Source organism: Juglans regia, chromosome 14 (genome assembly GCF_001411555.2).
Source record: "Juglans regia cultivar Chandler chromosome 14, Walnut 2.0, whole genome shotgun sequence".
Taxonomy (NCBI): Eukaryota; Viridiplantae; Streptophyta; class Magnoliopsida; order Fagales; family Juglandaceae; genus Juglans; species Juglans regia.
In genome coordinates this window covers 8,640,181-8,660,721 of record NC_049914.1, presented here as the reverse complement: position 1 = coordinate 8,660,721, position 20,541 = coordinate 8,640,181, and the positions used below count along the sequence as shown (strand labels likewise).

The 20,541-nt window shown below is 37.6% G+C and overlaps 4 protein-coding genes across 4 annotated transcripts; 1 reads left to right on the top strand and 3 right to left on the bottom strand.

The window, feature by feature from the left end:
- Nucleotides 1–3,788: 3,788 nt before the first annotated feature.
- LOC109013022 (vitellogenin-2-like) lies at nt 3,789–4,459 on the top strand. Its single transcript, XM_018994934.2, has one exon. It carries the CDS (start codon nt 3,891–3,893, stop codon nt 4,236–4,238), a length of 348 nt encoding a protein of 115 aa, XP_018850479.2. The 5' UTR covers nt 3,789–3,890; the 3' UTR covers nt 4,239–4,459.
- Nucleotides 4,460–9,524: 5,065 nt separating this feature from the next.
- On the bottom strand, nt 9,525–12,483 carry LOC109013004 (laccase-2-like). Its single transcript, XM_035685151.1, has 6 exons — nt 12,258–12,483; nt 11,990–12,141; nt 11,573–11,817; nt 11,337–11,465; nt 10,157–11,140; nt 9,525–9,979 (listed from the first exon to the last, which is right to left on the bottom strand). Exons 1-6 carry the CDS (start codon nt 12,384–12,386, stop codon nt 9,849–9,851), a joined length of 1,770 nt encoding a protein of 589 aa, XP_035541044.1. The 5' UTR covers nt 12,387–12,483; the 3' UTR covers nt 9,525–9,848.
- Nucleotides 12,484–14,934: 2,451 nt separating this feature from the next.
- LOC109013005 (zinc transporter 2) lies at nt 14,935–17,356 on the bottom strand. The gene is made up of 2 exons (XM_018994905.2): nt 16,677–17,356; nt 14,935–15,513 (listed from the first exon to the last, which is right to left on the bottom strand). Exons 1-2 carry the CDS (start codon nt 17,299–17,301, stop codon nt 15,122–15,124), a joined length of 1,017 nt encoding a protein of 338 aa, XP_018850450.2. The 5' UTR covers nt 17,302–17,356; the 3' UTR covers nt 14,935–15,121.
- Nucleotides 17,357–18,902: 1,546 nt separating this feature from the next.
- On the bottom strand, nt 18,903–20,132 carry LOC109013015. The gene is made up of 4 exons (XM_018994927.2): nt 19,852–20,132; nt 19,472–19,731; nt 19,014–19,153; nt 18,903–18,932 (listed from the first exon to the last, which is right to left on the bottom strand). The coding sequence occupies exons 1-4, from the start codon at nt 20,130–20,132 to the stop codon at nt 18,903–18,905; spliced, it is 711 nt and encodes a 236-aa protein (XP_018850472.2).
- Nucleotides 20,133–20,541: the final 409 nt, after the last annotated feature.

The following is a 20,541-nucleotide window of genomic DNA, read 5'->3' as shown; positions in this document are numbered from 1 at the left end:
TTTCTGCTGAACCTCTAGTCTCCATACCATTTTATTAGGAGCTTGGCCGGTGCATGGTAATTCCTTCCAAGTTTCGAATACAGAATCTCAAGAAAACAGAACGAGGTAAGAGCCTTTCAAGCTGTTGTATTTATTTTGCTGAGAATTATATTCAACAGAACTCAGATTGGAATGGAGCATTTGTACCTTGATATCGTTATAAACAAATTCGAGATTGTAACCTCGTGTCATAATTCAAATCAAAGATAACAATCAATCATCAAGTCCTCATCAAGATGAATCATGCCTATCAAGATTAGATTATCCACCAACTCGGTTCGCTGTTATGGTGGCTCATGCTAATTCAGGGAATAATGATCAAAATTTGGTATGCAGACAATGGCGCCAACAATCACTTCACTCCTAGCCTTCACTTCACCATATGAATGAACGCCAGCCATTCCAAGGACGATTTCCTGACTATAGGCAATGGTGAAGGGGTCTTCACATTTCGAACAAGGATGAGAATACATGCAAGTGTTCGAATAAGGGAATCCGGTTTCCCGGGTTCCGGATGGAAAAAATCCAGCCCGGATGAACAGTCTTAGTTCCATACAAGATTTTGGTCTCAGCAGCCTAACGCCCCTATTATCCAAATTGAGGACAAGATAAATAGTTACTACTATCAACGATCCACCAATCAAATGAAGACGCGTGCTGCAACAATACTCCCAATGAACTCTCTGATCCGAATACAAAAGCAAATTGCAACATATTAATGACACGATCCTCATCCTTCCCCCTTCTTTTATAGGACATTGGGCAACAACATACACCAAATGTTTATAATCATGATTGAATCGACATTAGTTTTCAAGCTCTACTGAGACTATTGGAGAAGAACTAATGCAATGGACCATAGACATGCCAAATAGAGAATTATTGAGGAGAGTTAAACAAGTTCCCTTTTTTTTTTTTTTTTAGTGTGGTACAAGGGTCCACGTTTATAAGGTGCACCTCCCACACCTCCTCCACCTGACAGCCCCTGTGCACCTCACATGTTTGCATGTGCATACTTCCAAATACCAGTATTCTCAAGTTTCAACTCCACCTGAAAGATAATGCAAGATGCAGTGTATACCAAAGAAGAGTACTACTCCGGCCACGTGACATTATTTTTGACACACAACATATCAACTTGGTTATGATCTTCAGATTCCCATCACAGCGGTTCGTGAATCGTGAGAGAATATAATGTGATTGAATTTCCTGACATCTCTCTTCTTCTTCGATCTTTTGGAATGCTACTTGGTAAGATTAAAAAGTAGTACTACTGCTCTCTAATCTTATTTCTTTATAGATTCAAATGCTCTGTTTTGGTCAAATTAATATTCTTTAAAGATCACATGGAATGGATTATGGAGCTGGTGATTTCGTTGATGAATTTGTTGTTTATGTTCACATCTTACGTCGAACAAAGACTTCGATACTTGTCTACATGTGAATGTCTTTGTATTGAGGGCTAATTTTGACTGGTCAAATTATATAAATACCTATTTTTTTTCTTATAAAAAAATAAACCCTTTCTAGTTGTAAGATTCCTTCTTTATTTTTTATTTCCTCCCTTTGTTTTCATGATATTGGACAACAAACAATTGCAAGGAAACAATTAAATTAAAGGAGTAAAAAATAGCTGATTTGAATTTAGATGTTATTATATAAAGAATAGGTAAATGAATATTATCTATTTTAAATAAATCGAAAATTATTATTATTCTATGGAAAAATGGGTTTTTTCTTTTCAATCTTTATGACAAAACATTATGATAATTTGTAAACTTTAAATGGAGAGTCACCTTTTTTTCCTCAAGATGTAAGCATAAAGAGCCTAATCGTTCATCATATTAGTACTTTATTTGGAAATTCCGGCAATCTGACTGCTGATTCAAATTGTGGCATGTGCTTGTGTATCTAAACCTCCAACATAGTATATGTCCACTTCATTGTTTGTCACTCTATACAGGCACTTGGAGGTAAAAAAAAAAAATGGAAAAATCTAATTGCAAGCAGCTTTGCGCACTAATACCCGCATCAATGCTGAAATGGAAATGTAGACTTTAATGAAATGGTGCGGATTTGAAAATAAACATTTGATAAAATAGTTCACGTCAACATTCGTGCAGTCCACGAATCGCTTGTACGTAGAAGAGCTCAAAAAAATAAATAAACAAAACATTTATCTTGGCAGATTAAATGCATTGAAAAAAATGAATATACAAATCTATTTATTGAAACATCAAACATACCGCTCATAATATAATGGATTTCACTGTAAATAATTATTTACGTACAAATTGTACGTAACAAAATCAAATGAATTATGTAATAAATAGTTGACCTAGTGAATTGGTTGTGTTTGGTTGTTGAATCAAATTCAACTCATCTCAAACTAATTATTGATGGGATCTACTACCTCTTCAACTTACCATAAAAAAGTTAAATTCGTCTCAACATACTTCATACATCTCAACCTAAAAAGTTAAATTCGTCTCAACTTAAAAAAGTTAAACATTTAAATGAGACCCATAAAATACTACTATTCATAACTCAACTCAACTTATCTCGACATCCAAACGTTGCAGTATACGGAGAAAAAGGGATAACTCTATTTTTCTATTAATTTTTATTTCTTTCATTCTGCTTATAAGTACTTTCATCTACCAAACAAAAGGATAATTAAACATAACAACTATACTATAAAAAACTTAATAAGAAATAGACAAAGATGGTAAACGATTCTTCTTGACCCAGGGGGCATCTCTCACAAAATAGTTTATTCAAAACCCCTTTTTGTTGTTCATACCATGTGAATTGTTGAAAATAAATAAAAAATAAATAAAAAACAATTCTAATATGAACACTTTCTATAACATCTATTAGGCTTTATCTAGTACAGATAACCAATTACTCTACAACACAGTTCTAAGTTTCCACATTATTTTCTGTGAGTAAGAGCTTTGTAACTCGTGATAGGAGCAGCAATTGCCTCCAGATTCCATCTTTTACAATTTAATTTGCCTTGTTTGCAGTAAGCTTTAAATTAACAAAAGAAAGGTACCGATGATCTGCAGAAAAATGATCAGCACAGCCCTGCACATGAGAACCAGCTAGCCACTGTCCAATGACCACTGCCTCCCATTCCCATATCCTTTCTAAATGTTTTTGATTTATAAGTTTAAAAAGGAGAACCATACAAGAGTGATGGATCTCCACAATTGTGAAATTATATTGTGAGAAGCAGAACAAAAAGCACTCACAAAGCGGCCAATTGTTTTGTGCCACGTTGGCAAAAAGTGTAACATGCAACCTCACAAACGGCCACATAATTGGAATCTGAAGTGGGCAGATCTGGTATTTTTAATCCTGAATAACACTCACTAGGGGAGTAGGCTATGTGTGTTTTCTCTATTAAGAGAACTACCTGTTATATATATGTAATGAAAACTTGAGAAGTATTAGGTCTTTACATAGATTTTATAAAGTAAGTTTACAAATTAACGTGACTTTATGTAATATGTCGGATATATTTTATAACAAAATGTCATTTACAGTACCATATTAAACCATATCAATATGTAAACTTCCTTTTGTAAGATTGTATAGACCAAGTATTTCTCTTGAGACTTAGGTCTATAAGGCTTATGGGGAAAAAAGAGCCACTCACTGGATACCTACTAAGTTCAAATGCTATATATAAGTGCTACTATATATCAATGCCCCACTACTATTCTAAGTTCCCAATCAAAGCACCTCTCTTTTTCTCTGCCCACTCCAGACACAGAGAGAGACTCATCTATACAAAGAAGTCAAGGAGAGAAAAGATCAGCTACCTCAGATTATTGAGCATTTACATGGATGAGATATGGAAGCTATCAAAGAAGGAAGGTTCATTTAGCCATTCCTCAATTCCTTCCAAGTCTCTATTCTCCAGGAGTTCTTCAACAAAGATCTCTTCTTGTAATTCTCCATTCGCAAGGAGTTCTTCAACAAAGAGCTCTTCTTCAAAATCCCCTCTCCTGAGGAGTTTTTCCCTGAAGAGTTCCTCGCCAAAGTGCCCTCTTCCCCGGAGCTTCTCGCAAAAGAGCTCTTCCATTAGCCGCAAATGTAGTAGCTTAGCAAAGGAACAAAAGGCCAGGTTTTACATCATGAGGCGCTGCGTCGCCATGCTTGTTTGTTGGAACAAGCATGGCGATACTTGATTAGAAGACAAGAAAGAGTATATCTCATAGATTTGAGTGCAACAAACCAGGCGATACTTGATTGGAAGACAAGAAAGAGTATATCTCATAGATTTGAGTGCTTGCTGTTGCTTGCTCTTTTTCCTTCATTTATGCGAGATGGGCATTTGGGTTTTGTTCGAAAACGCGTATAAATTTTCTTGCCATCTGATCTAGAAAAGATTAGTGTCATATTTCTTGAATTTCTTCATGTGCTTTACATTCGATCAATTTAATTGTAATTACAGTCGAATTAATGAGCTAAAAGTGTTACACATTGTAACAAGAGATCATCTCAAATGGATTTCACTTATAACTTAGCAGGATTTCCAAGTCCTTGATTTGTAGTTTGTGGTTTCTGATTGATAGACTTCACATCTCTGAATACCGGCAAGACTTCCTAGTCCTTCAATACTTTAATCAAATTTTCAACACTGGGAACGCTTCCATTCTCTGATGACTTCTCTTCCCACCAAGAGGTACCGTTAGATACTAATTTTCATGATCTCTATCAATCTGTTGCTTTTTCTTCTTATTCTTCTTCCTCTTCTCTCTGTTTTGATGGGGAAGAGATTCGCTTCAGCTGTTGGAACTTGGAACCGCCAAAACATTATTTATATTTGGATCTGCATTGGAAAGGTAAGTCTCCTCTTCCGAGCTCTCTGAGAGCTGTGTGGGTTCTTTTTTCATCTCATCTTATTTCATCTTATCATTATAATTTTTTAAAATTTACATAAAATATAATAAATAGTTAAACTTTTTCCAATATCAAAATAATAATAATATTAAAAAATTATATTCTACTAATATTTTATTCAACTTTCATTTAAAACTATCTCGTCACATCTCACTAATAATATTAAAATGACACCAAGTCAAGTTTTGTCTTTTTTTTCTGCTCCATCTTTCGCTCAATCCTTCCGGCCATCTACCATGATTTCCGTCTGAGTTTAAACAGAAAGAAAAACAAAAAACTAAATTATTTGACAACAACTTTGAAAACAATCATATCCACTTTATAACTCCAATTCACGGTCGGTTGCTTTTCAAATTCAATGTGATTGGTGATACATTATTAAGAGAAATATTTAGTCACAAAGATTTAATAAAAATAAACTCACAAATTAATTACGTAGTTTGATGTAATACATTAGATTATAAAATTATATTCATTGTAAAATAAATCTAACGTATAACATGAAATCAAGTTAATTTGTAAAGTTAATTTTATGAAATTTTTTTATACCTATAGCACTATTCAATATTAATGTCATGAATATTAGTCTCACCCTTTTTTTATTTGAACTTTTAGTTATAAGTAACACTACACTCACCGAAAAAGTGTCCCGAAAGTATGTCCCAATAAGTGCATTTCATTTTTTTCTTTTTTTTTTCTTTTTTTTTATTTATTTTTTTAATCATCATAAACATTTTTTAAAAAAAAAATTCACAACATCATTAAAAAATATTTCCTTAATCACTAAGTAAAAAAAAATATTTCAAGACACACTTTCGAGATATTTTTTCAATGGATTTAGCATTTCTACTTAGTTATTAATACTTCAGTTTGTAAAACCAATATGGTAAAACTTGTATATTAACTCTAACCCATGATGATTCCCATTTCAATTGCGCACCATCACAAATGCAAAGCAAGCCTAAAAACTTTCATAATCATTCCACGGTTCTTTCTTACAAATGTTGCATTCCATGCACTTCGATATGTATCTTCCTTTGAATGTTCAGACTTACTCGAATAGGGTTATACTATTCAGCATCCCATATCACACACCATATGCAAGGAGATTTTTCCCACTAAAGCCCAAGAGGCCCTTAAATGAAATGGAGAAAGATCGAAAGTCCGGCCCGGAGTAACGAGCCCCTAACCCAACTCACGGGAAAGCTCCTATGTACACGACCTGCAAGAGGGATGATACTGTAAAGGATGGGACTCGTCAATCTGAGACCCCCTCGAGTAGTCTCCAATCCTCGAGTGTCCGCCCGCACAATAGGCGTAATATACAGGAGGCCCTTGATCTACTAACAGAAAAGGGATGAATGGGCTAGAAGCGAAACAGATTGAGAAAAGAAGGTCAAATAACCACGCTGCATTAATAGATATTGAGAAAGGGAGGTCGGATAACCACGCCACATTAATAGCTCCACCACCCCTACAAGATACCGCATTAATGACGTCAACGAAGAGTCACGCCGCATTTTAAAACTCTGACACAAGAAACAGTACGGGGAACACGAATGTCATGGTAGCAGGCACTATCTACTCCTTAGGCCTATAGTATAAATAGCAGATCCCAGGTACGAAAATATCTTTCTGATTCCTAGACTCTCTTACTTATTTGCTACCCTCCAAGAATATCTACTAATTTTGACATTGGAGGTTACCCGGTCCCTAAGCCGTAAGGGTAGGCAACGGGTGCCCACCACCCACTGCACTGCCCCGTTCGCTCCACCCCCGCCTGGGTGGGGCGGGGGATCCGCTTCGTACAAACGGGGGGCAGGGCCCCCCGCCTATATGAAAGGGGAGTTGCGAAGGTAGGAGACGGAGGGGACTCAACCCTGCTCCCGCATGTCACTCTCTCGATCTCGAACTCTCTCGTGACCTTGTCCCAGACCCAGACTCCCAAGTCCCAAACTCTCTCAATCTCTCTCGAACTCTCTCAATCTCTCTCCATCTAACTCTCTCCATCTGGTTTGCCATGGCCATGGAAGTTGCAAACGCCGGCAGAGGACTCGATTGGCAACGTAACAGACGCCGCTGAGTTTGGGGGAGCCAAGGAGGGGAGGAGAGGAGAGGGGAGGACGGATGGAGGTCCACCACCGCACCCCATACAACGGACGAGGTATCCCACCCCCGCAAGGCTGAAGGCGAATTATGGGAAAAAAATCCCCACCCCCGCCCATGGGGGGGCGGGGGACGGGGAGGGGGTGGCCCCGCCCTATAAGGGGCAACTAGCACCCTTACTAGGCCGCCCTCTCAAAGCCACAGTTTTTTGTACCTTGTGCAGGGCCCGTTTTCGAAGACATCAATTGTCAGAGCTTGACTAAAAAGTGTGCGAAACATGACGTTGACAACATACATATTTTAATTTTTTTTTATTCCTACTAAACTAATTGAGTTTTTCTACTCATCATTCATAAACCACATATCTATTATGAAAAAAAAAATAAAAAAATAAAAAAATGTGTGGTGTGTGGGATGCTAAGTAAAATTATTCACCAGTATAAATCACTTATTTTAGGGCCAAAACAGCTATGCTAGGTACAAGCAATCTTGTGTACCGTTTGCGCAACAAATACTGGCTTTTCATATTTTTTTATTTAAAAAAAGAACTCAGAAAAATACGAATTCGCAGAAGAGAATGCCGTAACCCAGCCCCACCTCACGATCCCTCGAAGCCACTGCCGTCCCTCCGTGGCAGCAACTGCAGCTGCATTACTCCTCGTTCGACGTCCACCACCACGCATAGAGGAAGCCGACCAACAACCGCCGCGATCTCCTCCAGCTCCTTCTAAACCCGCAGCAAAACCAAAGTTAAAAGAGACCAATTAGTTGTACCGATCGACGAAGAAACATAACTGAAGCTAGTTTGGTCTCCTGAGACTACATCCTTCCCTTTTTTTGTTTTGAATCTTAAATAAATTTTACTGCAGCCCAGATTATAGGATGCCAAGCCAATCCACAAAGGAGCCCCAATCGAGAAAAATGCAAGCCAAGATCGTCTTTGAAGCAGGGGTTTTGGGGTTTTAGATCTCAGTGGCTTTGGTCTCAGTGCTTGTGAGGGACATAGAGTGATGGAAGCAACCAGAGGAGAGAGAAAGAGAGAGAGTGAGAAGAATGACATTGACGGGCCAGTGGGGGAGGACTTGGAGAGAGAAACATAGAGCCCCAAAAGTGAAACGCTCCGTTTTATTTTCCACATTAGCTTTCGGTACACAATTGGTCCGCAAGATCGCCTGACTCAAGAGTTTTTCCCTGACACTAGCTCGCCCAGCATCTCCCTCTCTCTTCTTAGAAAACCATATATGGGTTTGGACAGAATTGGGAAACTGAGATATTAGCAAATCTCTATGATGTTTTAGCACCCAACTAGTGATCTTATGTGTAAACTAGGATTTTTCTAAATGATTCTTTGAGAGTGACTTTATTGGTCAAGGAATTACAAGAAGCATCACTCATTTTCAGCTCTCAGAACCTGCTAAAAGAAACAAAGTACTTGCTGCAACCATTCACAGAAGGTAAAATTCAACGTGTTCATAGGTTGGAAAATGATGCAACACATAGACTTGTCCGTCGTGCTTTGAATGTTGAAAATATTGAAATGCGGTGGGATGATGTCCCAATATTTGTTTTTCAAAGCTATATGACTCGACAAAAACAGTATGCATGTAATGGTTTTTTTCCACTAATGATATGGTTTTATTATAATATATATATATATATATATAATTCACACGTGAGCGAACTGATCAATGATATAGATCCACCGTCAAAAGCTACAAATATATAGCACATGAATTAATAACTTTGACGTTTTATACTATTCAATTTTATTGTTTAATTCTGCTACTTACAAATTGATGTGTAAATATGTATTTTACTACGAGCTTTCTTATAACTGTTTCAACTACTAAAATTTAAAGATATAAAAATTAAAAATGCAAATATATTTTTGTATTAATTAATATATATGATAAGCTTTGGCATCATTTGTGTTTGCTGTGGTAATAATAGAGTTTGAAAAATAAAAGTTTTCTTATCCTTTAATTACGTGACAATAACTGGCCGTGACCATTTTCTTTTTGAGTCAGGCTACTCTACCGTCCAAGTAGCCCGCTTGGTCTTAATATACAGTATTTTTTAGATTTTTATTTTTTGTTCATTTTGTTTCATTTTTTTAATATATTTAAATATTTTTAAAAAATAAAAAAATATATCAATATATTTAAAATCACTTCTTTTATTATTAAATAAAAAAAATCACCAAGTGATCAAACCGAGCGGTATAAGTGAGGTGGCAGAATAGACTTTTCCATTCTTTTTTAAAAAAAGAAAAGGCGAACTGTGAGGCCACGAGCTGCATGGCACTACTTCTTAATTTCAATCCGAGGTTTTCTTTTTATTTTTCCCCCTTTTTTTTTTCTAGCTAATGGGGATCATGTGGAGATTGGACTTCCTAATTAATCTCACCTTTGATATATTGGGATCAGTACGTACCACTAGTAATTAATTGGGGCTTTGCAGAGTACTTGATATGAATATTGCTGTTATTTATTCTCAAACCAAAAACATTGAAATATGTATAATATGGTATACAAAAACCTCCTCCTCCACCCTTTTTTTGGATCTCCTATTTCTCGGTGGAGTACTATCCTAGAAAAATATTAAGAGAGGCAAGCCGGACAAGCGATATATGAATATTTTGTTGAATATCAATGTGGGTTTTCCCTATAGCTAGTGCTCTTTGAGAGGCAACTTAATATTGCATAACATGACGACCTAAATATATAATTAATTACCCAAAGAAAACTTGTTGCCTGCATTCAGTCACCCAAAAGGCTCAAAGTCAAAGGTCAACATTTGGGATAGTCTGACGGTGGAGGAGGCAACTTCTGATTAGGGAGCTTCCCATCCTGGACAATCCAGGCCATCCTTAAACCCCAGCTGAGATGGACATCGAAGTGGCAATGCATCAGCCAAACACCTGTTTTATGTCAAAAAAAAAAAAAAAAAGAGAGATGATCATCATAATAAAGACAAATTCGTTACACACATCCTAGATTAGAAGGTTGGATTTGTGAAAGGGACAGGATGTCCATCATTAGTTATACCTAATGTCGTAATCATTAGTTAAGAAAAGAAATGGTTAATCTTTTTTCACCTGGGTTGTCTGCAATGAATCGAATCGCCACCCAACCACCGGCTGGCACACCAACGGTGTTCCTTTCAACCGGGTCAACGAGGTTAAAGTTGGCAGGGTCTTTGTTGGGATTAAAGTTGCCAAAACCTTGGCCAACAACAAAGAAGTTGAAGCCATGAAGATGGAGAGGATGGCTCTCGGCACCCAAAATGCTAGTGTCCTGCATCACTAACTCCACACTTGTATTATATTGCAGCACCACCATTTTGGTTCCATTGCTCACACGTGTGTTGTTGGGTGGAGTGCCGGTGTAGTTGAATGGTCGGAGAGGAGAGCTTGGAAAATCAGTGGTGTAAACCCCATTTGATCTCCCCGAGAAATGTGCTTGGAGGAGTGCTGTTGTGGGGAGAATAAGGGAGACGTTATTAACTGACGCTGCAAACTTGGAGCTGTTGTTAGGACCTTGGCAGGTTTGGTTTTTGGGGCAAGGGTTGCTTCCGAGACCTATGGTGAAGAAGAACCGCTTCTGCACAGTTTGGGGTACGTTGGCAGGGAATTTAGCATTGGCCAAGCTTCGAAATTTCCTGGTGAAATTCATGACGAAGGAAGTGGAGATAGTGGAATTCATTGGAGGGAGTTTGGGTCTGAGAAGTGGTCGTTGTTTCAAAGGGGTGGGAGGAGAAGAAGAAGTTGATGGATTCTCGTACTCAAGAATGCCGGCCACCGTGGAGTTGTCGAAGGTGCCTAGACCGGTGAAATATGGTCTGGCTAACATGAGGAATGTGGTATTGGGGTCGTGGGGCTTTGTCTTCAGAAGAACATTAGTGGTCTGTCCTGGCGTGAGGACCAATACATTGGTCTTGAAAGGCTTGATGTAAACTGCATCTGCTTCGACAATGGTTAGGCTGTGGTTTGCTATGCTGAAAAAGAGCTCGTCGTTGAGTGCAGCGTTGATCAAACGGAGAAGATATGTCTTCCCCGGCTTTACCTTTAGCCTGTACGTATCTGCAAAGCGCAATAGCAGAAGCAAGTACACACTTAAAATGCTAAAGCTAGCCATATATATAATTAGGGATGACAAAAATACAGGATAAATTAGAATAAATAATAATATTGTTCGTAAATATGTTTACCATTTCTTATTATAGTGCATGTCATTAATTACCTGGTCATGGAGAAAACTAAACTGATAATTAAGTACCTTTCTTAGAACAATTGTACAAAGGTCCGGGAAGTCCATTAATGGTGTAAGCATCGGAAACATTTGGAGCGGCTCCAGTCTGAAGAGCCTGGCTAATAACTGCCTCTGGATCAACATTCCACCACTCTCCTATATATAGTTAATCATCAGTAATTAATTTATAGTTAATAAGTATAATTATTAATTTGGTCATATTCAATCAGAAAATTAATGATCTTGTAATAATTTATAGTTACCAAATATGATGGGGACCTCCTTGTGTGGTTTGGCAAAAGGGTAGGATGCATTGCGCTTGGGGAGGATGATAAGGGATCCATAGACGGTAGCTCTAAGCCATGAGATGTGTGCATGCCAGAAGAGAGTTCCTCTTTGGCCAACAATGGTGAAGTTGTACACATAACTCTGCCCAGTTTGAATAGGGCATTGTGTTATATATGATGGCCCATCGAACCATCCGCTCCTGAGTTGTCTGATTCCATGCCTGTTTTAATTTTTCAATATCCATGCCAACATTCACCAAAAACATTAGAAATTCATGATAAAATTATGTACACTTTTTCAAAGATCGTGCATGGAAATATGATAATAATGCAGCAGTATTGAATAGCAGGCAAGTTTCGGTCGAGTCTAATTAGAAATATGTGGTGTCGTACCAATGGATGGTGATATTGTTTGGAACATGATTGACCACCTTAACTACCAATCTGTCACCTTCTCTAGCAAAAACTCGAGGCCCGGGGAACTTCCCATTAACTGTCACCATGCTCTTTTTGTGGCACAATCGGGTGACATTTTGCATCCTTATCTGGGAATAAGAAAAAAAAAAGTTTTGAGTTTCAGATAAATATTTTTTTTTCTTTCGAATTTATGAGCCACATATAAACACAAAATTATCTAAGAGCCAAGGTAACTAGTACGTACATCAAATTTGTAGTGCCTTGTAACGCCTGCATGCTTTGCAACAGCAACCTCAGGAAAGACCCAGAGAGAGTTAATGGCAAAGAGAAAAGCCACAACAAATGCCGGTGATACTGGAAGAGAAGCACCCATTTTTCTTGGTCGACAAAATCTTTGACAAGCTTAAGACCAGACACGAAGAGATCAGAACCAGTACCTTAATTAACTTGGCTTCCTTTAGCCCTGCAGTGGTTCACCAGAGCCTGTAAGGGTTGCTTATATAGACATGACCAGTGCAGCTGGCCGGGGATGTTTGGTTGATTAGGTACACTAGTACTACTCTAAATTAGTTGCGGGTTTGGGAAAGACGACAATTACCAACTCTACTTGGGTTGTTGGTCCCATTTCTTCACTATATGGAGTGTCATTAAAGTTGATTCAGTTCATTTTTCTGTCATTTTTATAAAAAGGTTATTGATCAGTCGGCCATCGCTACCCTCGTTAGGTCCTTTTAACGGTTCGTTAGTTCTAAATTGACTTCTGAAAAATTTGGGGTACTTCAACTAGCAGTACTCTATAAAAAAAAAAAAAAACCTAGTAATCTGGCTGACAGATAGATCGAGCTTGAATTACTAATCTTAATTTTGAGTTCATCGAATTAGAAGATAGCTGAGAACGTACATAGAGACATGGGATTCAACCAGCAGTTATGACGTTAAATGTTGGAATTAGATATTTGTTGCGTATAATAGTCTAACCAAAAGATCAAAAGAAAAAGGATTAATTAAGAGAAGGAGAACTGATCAGGGACAAAATCGATCGATTTAGCAATTTTGAAATTAAGTTATATTCTATGATTAGATATACATGAATTGTGTCGAATATATAATGTTAATTTTCATCTTAATTTTATCATCTTCAATGATGATATATATATATATATAAATATATATCTATGTTGATATGGCAATATTGTCACATTCATTTTAAGTACTGTATCGTGCTTATCTAAGTATGCAGTTAATATAGAAAATCACTTAAATACAGTATATTTGTAAATGTGATTGGGCCGGATACAACAAAATCTAAGATCATGAATAAATAGCATCGATCATTTCTATCATTTGATGAATACTCTCATTCCCATCTAATTCCCATGACATTAATATCAAAGATGTGAAGAAATTAATAGACCTAACTCATCTCATAAAACCGGTCGTACAAGAGAGGATTGCTCATTGCTTATAAACATGCCCAAGACCTTGTCCATAGCCAATGTAGGATTATTCCTCAACACCCTCTCTCACGTGCAGGCCAGTATTTTTTCTAGTCCTTATCACGGGATAAGTAGTGTGGGCCCCCATTCATCCTGTAGCAGGCTTTGATACCATGAAGAAATTAATAGACCTAACTCATCTCATAAAACCGGTTGTACAAGAGATGATTGCTCATTGCTTATAAACATGCCTAAGACCTTGTCCACAGTCAATATGTGATTATTCCTCAACAAGATGATCCGTTAGTGTTACCATCTAATTAATTCCCATGACTCCTTGTCAAACTCATGCACCCCCGGCCAGTAGGTATATATACTAGCTATCCATTAATGATTTTATGTCATTTTAACGTTCTCTAGTGTTTATTCATCATCTCGATGGGTCGATCACTTTCGTGAAAGAGTACGTCTCGTAGGGATCATGGATACTCCCCGGTTGGTGTTTGACAGGCCTCCTAATCTCAATGTTGCCTTAAGATTATGAAAGTCTTCGAAAGAGAAGGACATTTGACCCGCCTACCTACATATTCGTTTAAGCAATTAAAGTAATTATTATGACGGGATTTATGTTCACGTTTCGTTAATATTTATTTACCCAAGCTAACCAATTAAACTAGTGTTCAGTAGTAATGAGGCTAGCCTTTAGCTCCATCATGAAGTTGAATCAACACGCTGCAGCAAGCTAGGGATCGATATTGATCGTGATCAACCTCTTATCAAAATAATAAGCTTCTGGATCAAGAGTACGCGTACTTGACTTTATGGCCAAACACATAAATTTCACTTAACTGATGATCATCAGTTTCGAATTAAATTTCACCATATAATACTATATATTAAAATTTTTGCAGTTGCACCAACTACGCTCATGTATATCTATCTCTACGATTTACACCTCTTACCTACAACTTCCATGCATAGATACGTATGTATATGCAACTAATTTTAATAAAAACGTACGTGTGAGATTTACCACATTCCTTAATTCTAAAGAAGTGATCACTATAATATTCGTATTTGTGAGAGCTAGCTAGGCTGGACCATGAGACCCAAGGGCCCAAGGGCTCGAAAACCATAAGCCTGACTAACGGAGGCTAAGATTGCGGACTGCCAAATACGCAAGGGAACAGAATTCAGAAATTGCCGTCATTAATGGAGTATTTTGTGTTTTGTTCGGGGAGTGAGATGAGAATTCTGTGTTTTGTTTTAGTATTTAAAATATTATATTTTAGTATTATTGTTGTATTAGAATTTGAAAAAGTTGAATTGAGATTTGAAAAAGTTGAATTGTTTATTATATTTTATATGAAAATTTAAAAAATGTGTAATGATGAAATGAGATGAGATGAGAATTTTATGTCTCATCCCACTTCCCAAACCTGCCCTAACGACGTAACAGGCGACAAGGCCAGCTGATGGAAGTAATTTCAGGAGGAAGATCAGTTAAGAACACTTTATTAAAGTGCATTAGAACAAAGTTAAAATACAGGAGAACGTACGATTTGATTTTCTTTTTTTTTCAGACTTAAGACTGATCAGGACACAGGCAAATAATTAGGCCAAAGAGCCAACAAAGGATCCGGCCAATATTACCTAGAAAGAAGTTGTAATATTAATCCCAGGTCATCACGACGGCAATAACAGCCACTCCAAGAAACACAGCCAGAAATTTGAACAAGGGGGTGTCGAAATAGCATTGAGATTGAGGTTTGAAGCCTTTAGCGATAAGATGGTTGATGGCCACATAGACGAAAATCCCACAAGCAAGCCCCATTGAGATGGCATAGATCCAATCTGCTGTTGATCCTTGAGTCGTGGCATCAATGGCAATGCCTATCCCTACTCCAATGGGGCTCGATATAGCAAAGGCAAAAGCATAAGCTGCAGTTGTCAGAAATGGCCTCTTTGGTAGCATTCTGAGTAGTGCTATTCCCATTGCAATAGCTGCGAAGACTTTGTGCAAGGATATTGTCCACAGACTCCTCCATGCTTCACCCTCCGTGGCTGAAATTTTTTTGGGAGTGGGAAATCGAGAGAAACAAACCAACGAAATTATATATCATGCATGTATTATAACTTTAATTGTTTGTTGGAATAATAATTCGAAGCAATATTTACACGGTCAGTGTTAATTAAATAAAGCTAGAGCTGGGAAAGTATCCGACAGCATGTTTGGAAATTTGAGAGAGAATTAAACACTAGAAATTAGTAGATGTATTTCATCTTCCTATTTCATTCACTCGATACCCGTGTTCGTGTATTTCACCAAGTACGGTTTATACACGAAATATATATACTATTATTACATATCAGTATAATAAACACAGGAAATCTAGTAAAATAATAATACAAGTTTATATAGCAAGGTATATAATGCAAGTAATTATAATGATCAAAGTGGATCGCCAAATTCAGGTTCTAATACTGATGATCTGATCAATGGAATGGACCAACATTAACTGGGACTGGAAGGTATATTTGAGCCCCACAATTTAAGTTAAGAGATAAAGTCAAAGAGATGACTCATACTCCTAATAAAAATAGACACAAACTCCTAATAGGAGAATGACTCATACTCCTAACAAGAGATGAACTCACACTTCTAAAAGAAAAATATTTTATAATGTAAATTAGATTCTATAATTTTAAGAAAATAACGTCTATAAATAACCTACAAGAGGTAACAAATACTACAATTGAACTTGATTCATTTCTTCTTTACATACGTTTACTCTCATATTGCTATACAGATTTTGGCATCGAAGATTCTATATGGCAACCATTGCCACCCCTCATTTGTTGCAGGTAATCCGTATGGTTGATGGGACTGTTAAGTTAAACTAATTAAATGTGGATGGTACGTAATAGTTTTGGGAACTCAATCAGGCTTGTGTACGTACGTGGTGGGGGTACTACTGATTAGAGATGATGCAGAGGGCTGAGATCGATCGAAATTCGTAGCTGGCCGGACACTTTTTCTTCTCACTATGCTATGGGGTTGGCTCTAACATGTATCGTGCATGTGGCGGAGATCAAGGTTCTCCTAATATAAGTTGCGGCAATAACGACGCTTGAGAGGAGATCTTTTTCCATATATATTAACCCTAAATTTATGTTATGAAAACTCAACGATAAATTATGCATCAATGCACCAATATTAATTTTACCTGCAACTCCCACGGCAATACCCTCAAATACGGAATGAAAGCACAGGGCGAGGATGAGTAGTATGGTGTCTCCAAGAGACGACGTCCTCAAGAACTCTGGGCTGAGTTCGTTCATATGCAACTCTTTAGCTCGTTCCTCCGGTGTCCTTCCTTCTTCCACGACCAGGACTCTAGCTTCTCTGTTGCTAGCATTTGTAACATAAGAAATTATGCAATCCCCAAGCATGGTCAGAAGATACCCTGCGGATGCTAGCATGAACGCAAAAGGGTATGTTTTTGTCGTGAGGTCGGCAAAGGTCTCTGCTGAATCGCTCAAGAAATGCATCAGAGATGTGCCCAGGAAAACCCCGCCTGCAAATTGCGTGCCCAGGAGAAGAAAGCTTTCGTTCCATCGGTAAAAGTAGGCGGAGACTCCAGCGGCAAAAGTGCTCACTAGTAGAATTATCAAACACCATATTTTCACCAGAATCAAGTGCTTCGAGTGAAAATCTACGTTTTCACCATGATCCGTATCGCTGCTCTCGTCTCCGTGACCTTTGATGAGGAGGGACAGTTGGAGGAATAGTAGAGAGAAAAACAAAGAGGTTGACTTCAGGGTATTGAAGTAAGAGATCATAGAAGCCATGGATGATGGGTTTGAAAATTCTTCTTCCTCACATTTGGTGTGCTTGGATATGTAGGTCAGTAATGCAAAGTCATAATATAAAAAAATGCAAATAATACTGCATGCTAGGATAGGCCTCCGTTGTTTTTCTCTTTGCAGTACAGTTTTGACTTCACAAGATTGAAGTAGTATTGTACTGCACACTAGTAAGGGCTAATTATCTACTCTCTAATCAAGATAATTATTAATTATTATATTCTAATAATTAATTTTTTTAAATTAAATTCAAGGGTGGCAATGGCTATCCTTCCCGGCTTGGACTCTGTGATAATTAGTCGTATCAATGTGTATTATTATAGGTCTGTGAGCAGTACTGCATGAAGGGTGTTTCATCTTATTATATATATATATATATATATATATATATTTTCGAAGGAGGGCGGCACCTCTGAGCTTTGTTTATAATCCTTACTTGTAACGGAAGAATATCGTGTTTCATCTTATTATATGTACATATATACCTCTTGGAGTTGGATGGCGCTTTCAACGAAAGAGATAACGTAACAGACATAAAATTCCTTCTAACCAATTCGAAGTTCATGATCAAAGGAAGTAATAAACTTCGACTGATCAACATGACAACATGTTTGTGGAGGAAGAATAATTCTCGCACCTTGAATGTGGCGTACGTGTACGTAACGTATTCCTGTATTCTATGTATAACAATTTGTACAAAGATTGCAATGCAATCAAAGTCTTAATGGAAAATTGATTTACAAGCTGCGATTTGAATACTAATGTTGCAGCTGTACAAATATGCGACAGAGCTATGATTGAGGGTCATTAATTAGTTGACTTTCCTTGTAGGATGACTTTGGCAGCTGCCACAAACAATGTATTTTGATTAGAAGAAAGATTTAACCCTTTTGGATAGTAAGATAAGATGAATTGAAATAATTTGTAAATAATAATAAGATTATTATTCTTTTATTTTTACAGATGAGATGAGATGAGTTAAGATTAAAATTAAAAAGTTAAATGAAATATTGTTAAAATATATTTTTTAATATTATTTTTATTTTAAGATTTAAAAAAATTAAATTTTTTATTTTATTTTATATTGAAATATGATAAAGTTGCAATAATTAGATAAAATGAGATGAGATGAGATGTTTTCTGAAATCAAACGAGGTTAGTTAAAATTAAATGAGACGAGATGACCTCTATATACAAACGGACCGTGAATAAATTATGATTAATGAAGATTATTCACGTCGATAATGATGAAATTAGAGGGCAACTGACAAACAACTCTTACAAGCACTTGAAAAATAAATAAATAAAAGGAAAAAGAGGGCCACTCGGGTCTTGGCCAATTACTTTGGATTTCTTTGAGAGACTACCATTTGGGAAATGAAATTGAAAGAAACAACAGATAGCACCTGGCCTGCACTTGGATTTTTTTAAAAAAAAAGGACGGTACCCCAATTTTATTGATAGCCCTCACTTGTGGTAGAGGAAAACCGTAGTTACAACTCTACACATGTTGGTTACATAAAATCCAAAACCCAAGCGTCAAAAACCAGTCTAAAGAACAACACTAACTTAAAATAACAACACTGTTAATAGCAAGATACCATGTACATGGAAACCTGCAAGGGAGAAACAAAACCAAAACAGAGAAGCAAGAACAAAAAACAATCCAACAAAAAAACGATTTACCTGGTACAAACCTTACCGAACCCGCAAATGTGGCCCAATTTGTCCATGCGAAGAAAACCTCTTAACCTACTAGGCCAAATATGAATGTCAGACCATTCCAAGTTCAAGCCCTCAGCCCCACACTTTGCTAGAAAGTCATCCACAATATTTCCTTCACGAAATATATGATTCACAGTATAAACCAACCTATTCATGTAATCTTGAAGATCATCTCAGTAGTCTTCTAAGTTTCCAAAAGATAATAGAGGGAATAAGGCCAAGAATAATACAAATCTTGGAAGAGCTATCTGCGCGGTGAAACTAAAAATTTGTCTGTTCCTTCCAAGTGAGGAACAGAGGCATGTGGACCCCAACTTGATTAGTTGCTAGCCGCCAGACGTTTCGGGAAAGGTCCCCGTGCAGAGGACATGATTCAAGTCCTCAGTATGGCCCTCTTGGCAGCAGTTACATTTTGAAGCCATCGAAATACCCATAATCTTAATCTTATCATCCACACTCAGACAGTTATTAGTGGCCTTCCACATCATGATGGAAATTTTCGTAGGAAGATTGGCGTGCCAAATCCACTGGGCCCAGGGTAAAGGAGGGGTCCGGACCCTAATGCAATCCCAAGCACTCTTGGTAGTAAATATTCCCTCCGTATCTCTCAACCAAACCAGCACATCAGTGCCCTCCTTCCGTCTAGCCAAGTAATCATACAGCTCGCTAGCCTTCTGATGACCCACTAAGCTATTCAAGAGAGACATATCCCACTCATTTTCAATACGACAATCCTTAATCTTAAGCAAAGGCTAAGCAGTCACAATAAGGTGACTATTGAGGGGACCTCTTGTGTCCCAATTGTCATACCAAAAAGAGATGTTTCCCTCTCTCACAACCCATTTGGAGCTATTAAGGACCTCCGGAATACTACGAACAATTGATTTCCAAAAACGAGTTCCTTTAGAGGGCTCCAACAGCAACAAGTGAGTTCCTTTGACGTATTTGCCTCCGAAAAATTTCGCCCAGAGAGACTTACCCTGGATGAGATTCCAGGCAAGCTTCATGTGTAAGGCTTTCTGAACATCCCCAAAATCTCTAATCCCCAGCCCACCCTCATCAGCAGGGGTGCAAATATCCTTCCATGACATTTCCTGCGACCTTTGCCTTCAGACTCACCTCAAAAAAAGGAGCTTAGGAGCTTGTACAAAGTAGTAATCACCACTTTAGGGACCTCTAACACCGCTAGAAGATGGGTGGCCATACTAGCTAGAACGTGGCGCAAGAGAATAACTCTCCCACCAGTAAAAAGCAATTTCATCTTCCAACCCGCAATCTTATTTTTGACTTTACCCAACAAATCCCCAAAATCACAAGCCTTCAACCTACCATCCATTATGGGCACCCCCAAGTACTGAAATGGAAAATGACCCTCAGTGAAACCAGTGAGCCTGAGAAGGGAATGTTTCCTGTAACTCGGAATTCTCTTAGAGAAGAAAATGGCACTTTTCTCTTTGTTGAGTATTTGTCCTGTCCGGCCACATACTTGTTTAAAACCTC

Coding starts and splice junctions, on each gene's coding strand:
- LOC109013022 (XM_018994934.2), top strand. CDS start 3,891: ATGGATGAGATATGGAAGCTATCAAAGAAGGAAGGTTCATTTAGCCAT.
- LOC109013004 (XM_035685151.1), bottom strand. CDS start 12,386: ATGGGTGCTTCTCTTCCAGTATCACCGGCATTTGTTGTGGCTTTTCTC. Junction 11,141..11,336: donor GTACAATTGTTCTAAGAAAG/GTACTTAATTAT, acceptor TGCGCTTTGCAG/ATACGTACAGGCTAAAGGTA. Junction 9,980..10,156: donor ATTCATTGCAGACAACCCAG/GTGAAAAAAGAT, acceptor GACATAAAACAG/GTGTTTGGCTGATGCATTGC.
- LOC109013005 (XM_018994905.2), bottom strand. CDS start 17,301: ATGGCTTCTATGATCTCTTACTTCAATACCCTGAAGTCAACCTCTTTG. Junction 15,514..16,676: donor TATTGCCGTGGGAGTTGCAG/GTAAAATTAATA, acceptor AAAAAATTTCAG/CCACGGAGGGTGAAGCATGG.
- LOC109013015 (XM_018994927.2), bottom strand. CDS start 20,132: ATGTCATGGAAGGATATTTGCACCCCTGCTGATGAGGGTGGGCTGGGG. Junction 19,732..19,851: donor GAGGGAAACATCTCTTTTTG/GTATGACAATTG, acceptor TCTCTTGAATAG/CTTAGTGGGTCATCAGAAGG. Junction 19,154..19,471: donor TGATAAGATTAAGATTATGG/GTATTTCGATGG, acceptor TATTTCGTGAAG/GAAATATTGTGGATGACTTT.